Raw genomic sequence first — 13,027 nt, 5'->3', positions numbered from 1 at the left:
TGATGGCATTTCTTCCTGTCTCCACAAGGCCTCTGGCAAGAGCAGATGCAGGTCTGTGAGGCCTGAGCCTGACATGATTTGAGAGGCTCTCTCTATGAAAAAGAGTATTTTTTAAAAATCCTACTGAGACACTTTCTGAGAGCTAAGATCTCTCCCAGGGCCTTTGAAGGGGCTCAAGAGGGTGAACCTTCCTTAGCTTCTCAATAAATCCACTTCCGGCCTCCAGACTCATGGCAGCACGTCCTAGAATGTTCTGGGGTGAACCTTGTGGAAGAAAGCAAGCTGAAACTATTTGAAGAACCTTTGTCATTATTATTTAGCCTGATTGACTTGGGTTCACACAAGGGAATTAACTAGAAAATTACACATGCTGGGATTTTACACCTTTCCAAGCACTTTACTTGATCCTTAAAATAGTCTGTGAAGGAGAAAGGGCAGGTATTTTTTCTTGCTTTTACTCCACGAAGATCCCCTGATTGCTTACCACATACTGGCTACTACGCTAATGCTTGGGATAGAGCCATGAATAAGGCCCTATCTGCCTTCGAGAACTATAGTCTAGGGGACAGCCACATCACTGGCTAGTCCCAGCTGATCCCCCTCACCCCTTGCAAGAACTGACCAAGTTTCCAAGAAGAAACATTTTCAGGTTGTCTTGCCAAAGTTCCAATTTCAAGGCAAGGAAAGCCGAGGCCCAGAGAGGTTGAACAAATTGATAAAACCAAACAGTCCACCAGGAACAGAAGAGAGATGAGACAACTCAGATTTATTGTGTGTCATTTGTGCTGTGCCCCACTATTAGCCATCCACAGATGTCCTCTGATCTCATGTTCAATGACTCTTGGGTAATCTCTATTTTCTAGGTATTCTGAGGGTCAGAGATAATCTAAACATGCTCAAGGTTCACAGATAATGAAGGCTAGAGCCTGAATTTGTTCCCAAAATGAATCTTCACACAAAGCCCCAAATTCTTTCTCTTATACCAGCATTTTCCAATTCTCCATTATTTACAAACTGTTCTCACAAGTTTTACTATATGCACAGAAAACAATGTATTCTTTAAATTAACTCTTTCCATTTAACATCCCCCTAAGCGATAATACCCTTGAAGTTGCAATTTGATAGGGGTTAAAATTAAAAGCTGTCATCTGTATACTTCTTGAAATAATCTCAGATATGACATCAAACACACTCAGAGAAACACTCTTCCTTGCCTGTCTGCATCTCAGAGACAGAATCTAAACCTGTCACTTTTTCTACAGGTCCAAGAATTTGTGCAGTTTTTACATTTTCACTGTGGTACAGTCATCATGGGGACTTATGAAGAATGAATGCTCCTCACATGGATTCCCAAACATTAATTTAACCTCTGCTCAACCTGTGTAGTCATAGGTTTAGGAAGAAAATAACAGAATGTCCAAAAAGTTCCAGTGATGAGAAAATCGGGTAAAGGCCCCTCTGTGAGGCTTCTTATATGGGTTTCTCATCAGGATGGTTTCAAGAATAATTAGACTCGTCTGTGATCTAATTCTTAAAACTAGAGACCTTCTCAGGTAAAAGATTACTAGACCAGCAGAAGATACCACTGCAGAAAGAGAATTTTGTGGAGCAGCAGACATTTACCTGTGCTCCGTTCCTAGAATAACGTTCTCATGGCTGTGCAAACTGGAAAAGTCACTCCCCCTTCTAGATCAAGCTATTTTCTAGAATGGAAGTTCCAAATGAACTGGATACATTTTGTTTTGAACACCTCTGTGTCCCAGCACCTAGAACACTGGGTGGCACATATTAGGTTCAATAAATATTGGCTGAATGATTGAGTCAACCCATTTATCTGCAAATGAACTAAAAGACCTCTAAGTTCTCATCCAATAAATAGAAACAAAATGATGCTCAAGTCCAGGAAACCATTAGAAGACAGTATCTGAGTCCAGATCTCCATATCCACACATTATCTGCGGATAGTCTAATGAATCCAACTTGGAGGAAATAACAAGTCCTCCAACTAGATCATAGGGCAGGGGCTCAGCACGGATGACACCATAGGTTGGTGAATCTGTAAGAGCCTGAGTAGGAGTAATCCAAAGGGGTTATTAGTCTCCAGTGGACTGACCCAAACCTCCTGCCTTAGTCCAGCTATTAATGACCTGGATGAGAACAAAAAAGAGCTAGTTATCAAATTCCTACATGACAGGAAACAATAAGCAGCAGCAAATGTACACACGGCAAAGTCAGAATCTAAAATGGTTTGTGTAGAAAGGACAAAACAACACAGGGAATTTAAAAATGCAAAATAGAAAGGAAATAGATGATTTCCCTTTTGGTTTAAAGGGCCAACAGCGTGATTAAGAAATGGAGAACAAGTAACTTGCAATACTGTGTATTTAAAAGACTGCAATATTGGTTGACTGCATGAGGAATAGGCGTCAACAGTGTGACGTGAATGCCAAAAAGTCCAAAGCAATCTTAGATTGCATGAACAGAAGTAGAGTGCTCAGAACAGGGAAGCAAAAATCCCCTTCTAGTCCATGCTGGAAAACCGTTGTAATTTCTGATAAACTTCAAGGACATAAACACACTGAAACACAGCCAGAACAAAGGCAGAAATCAGGGAGGAAAATATATTCCAGAGGAAGAATGGAGGATATCTATCCCAGAAAAGTTAAAGACTTCAGGAAGAAAGGGGAAAAAAAACACAAGAGCTATCTTTAAGTATTTCAAGGGAAATCGAATTAATAACCTCATGGACTGGAAGGTATAGCAGGGTAGTGAATATGTTCTGCTAACTGGAGCTATTATTACCCAAAATGAGCGGCTATGTGAGAGGTAGGTCCCATCACAGGGAGAGGGTGTGTGGTAGAGAAGGTTGATGAGGGCAAGACTGGAGACCAAGGATACTTCCAATCCTAACAGTGATGTTTAAGAGGGTTAAGCCCATTATCATACTGCGAGTAGGGCCGTCGGTGCAGAAAAACACAGGTCTCTAGGTTAGGATCTACAGTGACATAACCCAGCCTTGGATTCTCTCTGAAATCTAGAGTGTTATTGAAATTTGGCAAAAAGTTACTGATTTCACCTAGGAAGAAGCAACATTTCTGTGCATTTCCCTCCAGCCTGAGGCCTGGCTTAGTGATGCAAGACAGGCAAAGAAAGGTGGGAGCAATTTAGGAAGGAGCTGCAGGGCAGAGATGGGAATGGACTGGGTGAAGGCAGAGATAAGTAATAAGCATTGATATAATATAATCAAAATCAGAGGAGATCCTCTTGTCAGAGCTTTGCCGAGAAAGTTTTTTGGACACAGGTTTGCCTTGCCTTCTCTACCCTAACTCATGTCTCCAGTTGCTCAAAGAAGAAAAATGGATCTGTGTGGAAAGAACTCCCCACTAAGATCTGAAACTTGGCTCCATCCATTAGTCGGTTTCCCCAGCCATGACGTTGAGAGGCAGGAGGGCAAGGCCAGGTGCTCAGGAATGCCTCACTGACACCTAAGAATAATAGTGGTTCCCACTGATCGGACATCTACTATGTGTCAGACACTGTGCCAGGTCTGACATTCTACATTGCAAGTTTTTCTTATCTTACAGCTGATGACATTAAGGCTCAGAGAGGTAAACTGTTTTGGCCAAGAAGTCACCTCTTCAAAATAATCACAGCTCATGTTCCCTAAGTGCTTCCTCTGTGTCCAGTGCTGTTTTGAAGCAGTTACATGTGTTATCTCATCTGTTCCTCACAATAATCCTATGAGATAGGTTTTCCTATTGTCCCCACTCTACAGATTAGAAGAGTAGCCTCAAGGGGTCTAAAGACTTATTCACAAAGTCACAAAGCTACAAAGTAATATACCCTAGCACTCTTTCCTATGGGACACACTAAATCTCCACAGTAGGAGAAATAACCCCAGCTCTGTCTCTGGTCTGCCAGGCAGGGGCTCTCCTGCAGATCAGAAAGGACAGACACTTTGGTGGCTTCAACCTCTGGGTCCTATGCTGGGACAGAGGTGTGTGTGCAAGAGCAGGGGCCTATAGGGCAAGGAAAGAGCACCCAGAGGGCCAGGCCATGCAGCCCAGAGAGGTTCAGCCAGGAGCTCATTGCAACTAACCCAGGAGCCCAAGCACAGCCAGGCCTCTCTCTGAGTGGAAGTGACACCTGCTCCCTGCCACCCACAGCCCATCAGGCACCATGCTGCTCAATGCCTCTTCTCTTGCCCAGGGAAAGCACAGTTCTGTCTTCCCAAGAAAAGGCTCTAAGTCTGGTGGAAAGTCTAGCACTTTGTATCCCTTCTTCTTTTGCCAAGTGGGTCCCATACTGTGAGGCTTTTCAGCAGAAGCTGACCCTCCCCATCCCTCCTAAAACACCAAACTAAGTAAAAAGCACTTTCCTGGTTAGAGCAGAGCAGCAGTTGGCCCAAGATGGAGAGTAATTTATGACTGACATTGTTTAGAATCACCGGTACATGGTGATGACAAAAAGCAGACCCCTTTTAGTCAGCTTCACTACTGCTTTTAAATTCTCTACAAACCAGGCACGCCGTGACTGCCCATGCCCAGGAGACTGTCCCCCTGGCTGGCCACTGCCTAGCAGGCTGTTCCATAACTTCTGCCCTTGCCCATGCCTGCTCCTTGGACACTTCCTCAGTGGCCGGCAAGGAGTTCCCTGGGCACTTAACCAGATCAGAGATGAAGACTTCACTTTTAAAAGATCAGAAGTCAAGTGCCCATCAACACGAAATCAAATGACTAGGTGGAAGATGAACTGCATTTCCCTTTTAGAAATAAAGGCTTACCTTTCACCTATCCATATCAAGTTGCAACTTTAATAGCTCTTACGTGCACATAAGCATCCCTCGTCTATAAATCTGTCCATTCACTGCAACCATACGGGCAACTCCAAAAAAAAAAAAAAATGGGGAGTTGGCAGCATCCCGTACCCCCCAACTGCCCTAATGCCAGGCCTGTGCCATTCCTCTCTGGTGATTTCTGTTTTGTCTCCCCAGAGGAGGCCAGCACATTCATTGTCTTCCTAGTTTCTTCTCAAATACCTCCTGCAGAGAAGCTGAGAGGCCGGACAGCCCAGCCACTGAGGAGGAAAGCTCCCTAGGAAAGCACTGAAGAGCAAGGGCGAGGGCACCTGGGCTGTCCTCTCACCCCCGTGTAGGTCAATTTCCAATTTTGAGCCAGTGCACAGAAGGCTTTTGCTTACTTGAACTGGAACTCTCTAACTGCTGTAATGTCCTCAGAACTTGGTGCATGTCCTTCATGCTGGTGTCTTTCTGGCTATATAAAAGAAGCCGCCGAGCATCTGCGAACAGGCGAGACACACTGTAGGGGGTGCAAGAAAAGAAGAAAAGCCCTGGTTAGACCTGCTGCCTCTCTGCTTGAAGGAAGTATCTGTCAGGAAAATATGTCCCCGCCTGGCTACAAGGTGTTCCACAGGCCAGCTCTGGTCCACTCCTACTGCTCCCCACACCCAGGTGCACCAATGCCCCAGGCTCCTACCTGCTCACCCACCATCTCTGCCCCAAATGCTCTTCCTGTGTGTCCACACAATCACATCCTACCACCCTTCAAGGCCCAGCCCATGTGCCTCCATCCAGGAAGCTCTCATATCCACCTCGCCCCCACCTACACACATACATATCTAGGGCCAACTTATCCAGGAGACCCAATAAGCACAGTGCCTAGGGCCCAGGATGCTCTTAGGGTCCACAAAAAAGTTTACTACCTTCTAAAATCAGAATGAAAAAAATGAAATCCAGAAATTCAGAAAGAACATATATGATAATGAATCCAACCTGGATTATAGTCATCTTTACACCAACACAGTTATCAAATAAAATTTTTAATATTTCTGGATGCAAGGAGAGGGCCCCTGAAAGCTACAAAGTCTAGGGTCCATGGACGTTATAATGTGGCCCCGTCTGACTCTGCAGAGCTTCCTCGGGACTATCCTGATACATCTCCTACAGTCCTTTGTCCACTCAAGCTCATGCCATGGTTCCGTGCATTCCAAGACTCTTCAATGGCTCAATCAGCAAACACTTATTAAGCCCATGTTTATGTCCAGTATTGGACCCAGGAGCCAGGAAGATAAAAGCAAGGAAGAAACATCCAGGCCCTCAGGGAACTCACACCACAGAAGAGAGAGACCTGCGGACACTGGGACACCGCAGTATGACAGGGAGTAACAGAGTAAGAGTGAATCGGGAAGGAAAGGGACAAATTCGCTCAGCCCGGGCTACGAGCTGCTTGTGGGCAGGTCCCCTCCCGTGCTTATCTCTGTACCAACACCCCCAGGGCCTAGACCAGCCAGTTCAGATGCACAGGAAATGTGCTAAGTGAGTAGGCTAATAATGAATGGACAGAGCTGACATGCTGTGCCTCCCTCTTCTCTGACCAGTTTTTGTAAGAATGACCCCCCAACCACAGGAGCCTTATTGTCATAAGAGCTACATATTGTTACTCCTCAAATGCACCAAAGTGAGATCCACAGTCTTAGGTCCTGGCAGCAATTCTCCCTGCCCTCATTCTTCAAACCTTTACAAAAGCAACTTCACTCAAATTGAACCCTTCAAAATTCTCCAGAGGTTGAGAAGGAAAGAAAGAGTATTAACTGACAAGTTTGGAAAGAAAACCCGATATAGTACTTACATGGATTTGTTAAAGTTTCCAACAACCCCAGGGGCCTCACCAGGAGTTGGATAACGGAAACAGGGGTTATTGGCATTACAGATAATCCCCTGAACCCAAGGAAGCGTTCCTGCAGAGGGCATGGCTTTGTTTGGAAAGTGGCCTATGAAATCAAGAAGAAGAAAAACACAAAGAGAAACATTAATTCTTTGAGGCGATTTTCGGGACTCGATAGGAACCTTCCTTTATCTCTTTTGGTTGCACCCACACATTGCTCCAACCCAAACGTGTTTGTCCCATTCCTCACATCCCAGACACCTGCCACCTCTGGACTGATCCCAGCCTGAGCTGGAAACTTGGCATCAGATAGAAGTTCTTAATCTACTTGCATCATCTGTAGAATGGGGTTCATGACCTCAGCCTTGGGGAAGTGATGCGAGGGGCAGAGTAGACCACACACAGTAACTGCCTGATGTGCAAGTACCTGACAACCCTTACCTCACCTTCCACTGCCTGCCTCACCTGCCAGAGACCTGGAGGGCCCCCGGGAATGGCCTGATTCAATTCCTTCATGCTCTAAGGAAACCACAGCAAGATGAAGTGGCAGGTGAAGAATGCTCAAGGAGGGGTGCCAAGGTGGCTCAGTCAGTTAAGTGTCAGCCTTCAGCTCAGGTTATGATCCTGAGGTCCTGAGCTCAAGTTCCACGTTCAGCTCCCTGCTCAGTGGGGAGTCTGCTTGTCCCTCTCCCTCTGTCCCTCCCCTCCTCTTATTCTCTCTCTCTCAAATAAATAAATAAATAAAATCTTTTCTTAAAAAATGCTCAAGAAGTCAGTGGGCAGGACTGGGAGTGGAACCCACATTTTCATGATCCCAATCCATGTTCCTTCCCTTATATCTGAGGCTTCCCTTGTGCTCACTCTTCTCAGTCCCCTCAGGTTCTGTCCTCTGCTGGTTTCTCCTCCTCTGCCAGCTCAAAAGCTCTTCAAGGGCACCTAATAAACATGCTAACTTGGGGTCAGATGTCATCTGTGAAGCCACCTTTGTTGTCAGTGCTATTCTGTCACTCACCCAAACAACGAGCCCCATCCCGTAACTCACCTCCTCACTGTCCTTTCCCTTCATTATGGAGGAGCTGCTGACAAAGAGCAGGTGTGGGGGACATGGGTGGGTCCCAGGTGTCAGAGGCACACTTTGGTGTGTGGTAGGCAGCCAGAGGGGCCACCAATGAGGTTCAAGATAAATGTGCTCTGGGACCAGGGCTTTTAACCAAAGGACCAAGCATGTGTGAATTCCTTTGGACAGAAAGGCCATGGCTCCAGCTTTCATCATATTCTCAGGGTTACCTGTGACCCTGAGAGTTTATAGCCATTAAAAACAATAGCTCTAAGTGGGGAAGGGCTGTAAAGCTGTAGCTTTACAGGGGTTGGGGTCAGATCTATGGAGGATTCATATCCGGTCCCCAAAACTTGCTAAGTAGCAACTTTGACCAAGTTACTCAACCCCTACCTCAGCTTCCTCATCTGAACATGGTGATAGAAATATAGTCAACTCCACAGAGCTGCAGTACTGTGTGAGTTCTTACAAGCAAAGCAGGGAGCAGAGTGCCTGGCCCAGGGCAAAGGCCCCCGTTGTGGGGGGTGCGGTGGTGAGGCTGTCGGGACTGCTGCAGCATTCTGGGTGTGAGCCTACAACAGGACTCACTCTGCCACTGTCCAGCCAGAAATACTCCTTCTACCCCACAGCTATGACCTTCCTCCAAAGCAGGAATCCTGTTCTATTCATCTTACTCTTTCTGTGCAGATATGCTAACAGAGTCTCCCCAGAAAGTAAGCCACAGCCGGGGAGTGCTACCCTTTGCTGTTCCAACAGTGGGATCCCTTTTTTCTTTTTCTTCTATCATAATGCAACCAGAAAGGCAACTTCCAGAGCAAGGATGTAACAAGATCTGATCACTATGGGCACCCTCAGCAGGGACTCTGGCCTGTTGAACATTTACTCAGTTAACCTCCTTATCTCCCTGTTAATAGTTCAAGGAAAACCAAACAATGTCCCTAGCCTAGGTCAGCTGCTCCTCATGCAGGGAAAAGCTTATGTAACCCAACCAAATACTTGAAGAATCAAGGGATTCTCTTGAATCTCCTGCAGATACTGGCAGCCAAAATAGGGTAATGTTGGTCCAGGCAGCACTGGGCAGTGGAGGGGAAGTATTTCAAGCTAATCCTTGGGGAGTAAAACAAAGACTTTTCCTAGAGGTGGGGTCCTACCCGATTTGCCCCCCCACCCCGGCAAAAAGCAGTATGGGGACCTGGCATTTGTTATACAGGATGACAATCAAATAGCATAAAGGACTCCCATGACCCAGGGAAATGACTAGGACCGTGACGGCCCTTGCTCAAACTGGGTAAGATTTATGAAAAACAATCATACACTAATCCTTTGTTCCCAGGCACAAGACACCTCTGTAGGCTTCATCTTAGCTCTTTGCCCTTCTAGCTAGGTCCCCAGAAGGTGGTGAGAATAGGAAGTAAGGTTACAAGACGTGCACAGGTGGGAGAAAAAATCTCATCTGCCTTCTCTAAGTATAGCAATTTCACATTTCCTAGAATCTATAGTCTAGATCTAGAGGGATCTGGGTTACAATTCAACAGCATGCCCAAGATCACGACCTCAGCAAGCAGGGTAGCAAGGATCCAAACAAACCTCAGTTTGTCTAATGCCAAGGTCTGCATTATTTCCACTACACTGTCTTGCCTACTTGTGATCATTCCTGAGAGAGCATCGCCTAGCCGATAAAAAGGCTGAGTTTTCCCTAAAACTGTACTTCAGTGAAGCTTAGGGTAATGCTAAAATAAAATCAAATAAGCATTTGTTCATTAATCTTTGGGGCACCAAAAGAGAAAGCAGAATTCCCTTCCAGGTCCACAAATTGAGTGTATATTTCATTTTATGCTCTTTTCGTTTCTGGCAAAATCAGAAAATCGCATGTAGTAGGATGTTCTGGAGGTTTTGTGGATTTAGGGGTTTTTTTAAAACTTGAAAATGTATATGCTATATTAGCAAATTAGCAGGTAAATAACTACCAGTGTGTGCTGTGTGAGACTTGGGACCAGGATAAGAACACAATTAAAAGGTGACCCTAACCCCATCTCCTCCATGAAGAACAGTATCCTGGCAAAAGCCGGTGCAGTTGGCGGGCTGTGAGCGGAGCTAGCTAATGGTAGGAAAAGACATGGAAGCAATGGAACAGAGGTCCCAGGGAAACCTCCCACATAAATGCTGACCCTTCAAACAGGCACATTTCTGCAGACAGTCCATCCAATGAGCAGAGCCAGGAGACGAAGATGGTGATGACAGAACGACACTCAGGACAACCATGTGGGATAGTTGTTGTCGTTCCTTTTTGATAGAATTTGGGACACTCGGGTACAGAGAAGCGATGTCACTTGCCCAGGGTGATATACCTACTAAGTGTCGAAGCCAGGATTCAAACCCAGGTCACCTGACATGAAGAGCTTGTGTTCTTAGCCACTACTTTCTATTTTCTACTATTTTCTGCACTCTACCGGCCATCATCCAAATACAGGCCCAGGAGCCAAATGATCAGGGCTCGATTTCATTTGAGTCACTTATTAGATGTGTGACCTCGGGCAACTCCCTGAAATTTTTGGAACCCCAATTTACTTATCAAGAAATTAAAGTAAATGCTAACAATGAGGGTCTACTGTACAAGGTTGTTACAACAATCCAATGAAATCATAATGCTCAATCTGAGCAATTCTATACAAACGCTGTTTAAAATGATATGTTTCCCTGATTTACAACTGTGCAATTAAGACATAATGACATGAAAAAAACCTGGCAGGTCCAGATGACAACTGAGTTAAGGCACGGCCTCAGGGGGCTCTTTTAATCACCATCCTCTGACTTATCAGTAAGCTTTTACTTTCATGATCTAAAATGTATGAAACAGATGTTGGCTTTTATTATAATTACTGTTATTACCATTGGCTAGGACTAAAATGGTTTCCTGAGGTCACACCTTATCAAAAAATTGGAAGCGTTTCTATTCCAAACCATGTGCAGTGTTTCCTAAAGATAGTGTCTTGGAACAGGTCAAATGTAGTCTATACCCACTCCTGGATGTCATGTGCCAGTAGACTCTCCAGCGGGCTGCTCAGTACTTACATTCGTGTTGTTCATAGGGTGGGTAACTCAGCCGAACGGAGATCAGGATCAAAAAGATAAATAGAGGCCAGGCCACTTCCAGCAACAGCTGACACTGAGAGGGAAATAAAACAGAGCACTGTGCATTTAAAAAATAACATGGATGCTTAACTCTACTCGCCTTTGGGAAATCCACAGTTGTTAATTAAACAACTGATGGCCCCTCCAGCCTCTGCCACCACTCTCCCAGCTTCAACAACACCTGAATTGTTGGCAGTTCTCATAGCATACTATTCCATACCTCTGTGTTCTCCATAAGAAAGGGAAACCCCTCCTATCCTAATTCCTCTGGCTCATTACTTACTATCCATTCTACAGAATACTCCAACACCATTTCCTTTATTAAAATCTCAGGCTGAGTGAGAAACCCTTCTCCTGTAACAGTAACCCATGCATTTTCCTCCCAGAGCCTTTTCCTCCATCCTGAAATCATCTATCACTGGCCACTTCCGGCAACAGGAGCACTCTGAAGGCAAGCACTGAGTCAGCTTCGTATTCCCAGCCCTAGGAGCTATATCAGGTAAGGAAGGACCCTTAGTGGAAGGAGGGGGCGGGGCAAACTGCTGTGCTCAGCACACCACCTCTGCACCTTTAACTGCACACAAAGGTGCCCCCCTACACACACACTGGGCTGAGAAGAAGGCACCAAAGGACAATGGAAATTGACACAGGGTTCCATATCAACCTTTGTGCCTCCAGGACTGCAAAGAGCTGAGAAAAGTGCAAAGTTCTTCTTCCCTGTCTAGCAAGGTCTCAGTACCATATTCTCCAGTGGGTTAGAAGATCATTAAACTTACTGGTGAGCATGATCCACTCTGGTTGAAACAATGTGGTGTCTCTAAACCTAAACCCTGCCTTGGTGAGTTGCCAAGGGATAAATAAGCCCAGGGACAGTATGGAAATCTTTAGGCATAATTTAATTGAACCAGGGGTGTTCAGAAAACTAGCTTCACTTCCTGAAGCTCTCACCTCTTCCATTCCCATCATTTCTAGATCCTAAGGTTCTAATTAGGATGAACACCAAAGAGCCCAGAAGAGTCACGGGGCCTTGTGGTTAAGAGTAATTATAACTGTGGCTGCAGAGCCACAAAGTCAATAGAACACTGGCCTGAAATCCTCCCTTTTTTTTTTTCAAACAGAATTTTTTTCCCTTGATCTTTAAGTCCATATATTTTTATTATGGAAAACTTGAAATTAAAAAATTCTAAAAAAGTAGAAAAAAGTAAATACAAATCACCCTTAATCCTACTTTCCAAAGACAATTCCTAATAAACTGAGCTAACAATGCCCTCTATTAATATTTTTATCTTTTTTTCTAGGCATACATGAATACTTTTACCTACAAAACTGCATCATACAGTACATATAATTTCTCATTTTCCTTTTTCATTTAACATTATAATTGGGGGTGTTTTCCATGACATAAAATATTTTCTTAAAAGATGGATTTTAATGGCCACTTTGATATTCCATACTGTGAATAGATCATAATTAATGAAACTCTCTGCTCTTGCTGGTACTTCAGAGTGTTTTTGCTTTTTTGTTTATCATTTGCTATTGCATTTTGGTATTTTAAATAACCCACTTTTAATTTCCAAAGACCTTTGATATGATTACCCATTAAACTCTTTTTTAAATCTTCTTTTTGGAAGGAAATACAAAGATGATAATAGTAGATGTCCTGGGGTGATAAAAACACAAGTGATTTTTTTTTTTAAATACATCCCTGTGTTTCCTAAATCTTCCATAATAAGCATGTTATTACTTCTTGAATGGAACAAAAATCCACTGCTATCATATAACCATGAAGAATAATTTATACTATTTGATACCACACAGCAACATGGGGGGAGGAGAGATGGGGAGGTATAAATGGGTCTCTCTTTGGAAGAAAGTATGCTGTCAATGGGGTCTCCAAGACCAAAGACATGGCTGTACTTCCTAATATTTCTATACATAATCCCAAAGAGGCCATACATATTGAAATCTCCAAGCTTTCAAATGACATTTGGTCTCTTCTACCAGCAGAGTTGGAAGTCCCTCCTTGGAGTCTCCCAGGTAAACCCTGCCTTCACCAGCACTTGGCACAGCAGGGGCCCTATTTAAAAAGGACTTTCTCCCACACCGTCACTTTCTTCTCACTAAGCCTGCCACACAGAAAGTCTTAAAAAATGTT

The 13,027-nt window shown here is 44.4% G+C and overlaps 1 protein-coding gene across 3 annotated transcripts in view; it reads right to left on the bottom strand.

Moving 5' to 3' along the window:
- Window positions 1-13,027, bottom strand: part of ABCA1 (ATP binding cassette subfamily A member 1) — a 128,159-nt gene that overhangs the window by 87,014 nt on the left and 28,118 nt on the right. For all 3 annotated transcript variants that reach the window (XM_059143293.1, XM_059143292.1, XM_059143294.1), the window contains exons 3-5: window positions 10,813-10,906; window positions 6,648-6,789; window positions 5,200-5,318 (exon numbers count right to left, since the gene is read on the bottom strand). In XM_059143293.1, coding sequence (XP_058999276.1) covers window positions 5,200-5,318; window positions 6,648-6,789; window positions 10,813-10,906 — 355 coding nt within the window. The remainder of the gene's footprint in view (window positions 1-5,199; window positions 5,319-6,647; window positions 6,790-10,812; window positions 10,907-13,027) is intronic.

The sequence above is a fragment of the Mustela lutreola genome, chromosome 12 (assembly GCF_030435805.1).
Source record: "Mustela lutreola isolate mMusLut2 chromosome 12, mMusLut2.pri, whole genome shotgun sequence".
Classification (NCBI taxonomy): domain Eukaryota; kingdom Metazoa; phylum Chordata; class Mammalia; order Carnivora; family Mustelidae; genus Mustela; species Mustela lutreola.
The sequence above is the reverse complement of the archived record's forward strand: the minus strand, read 5'-3'. Positions and strand labels throughout refer to the sequence as shown.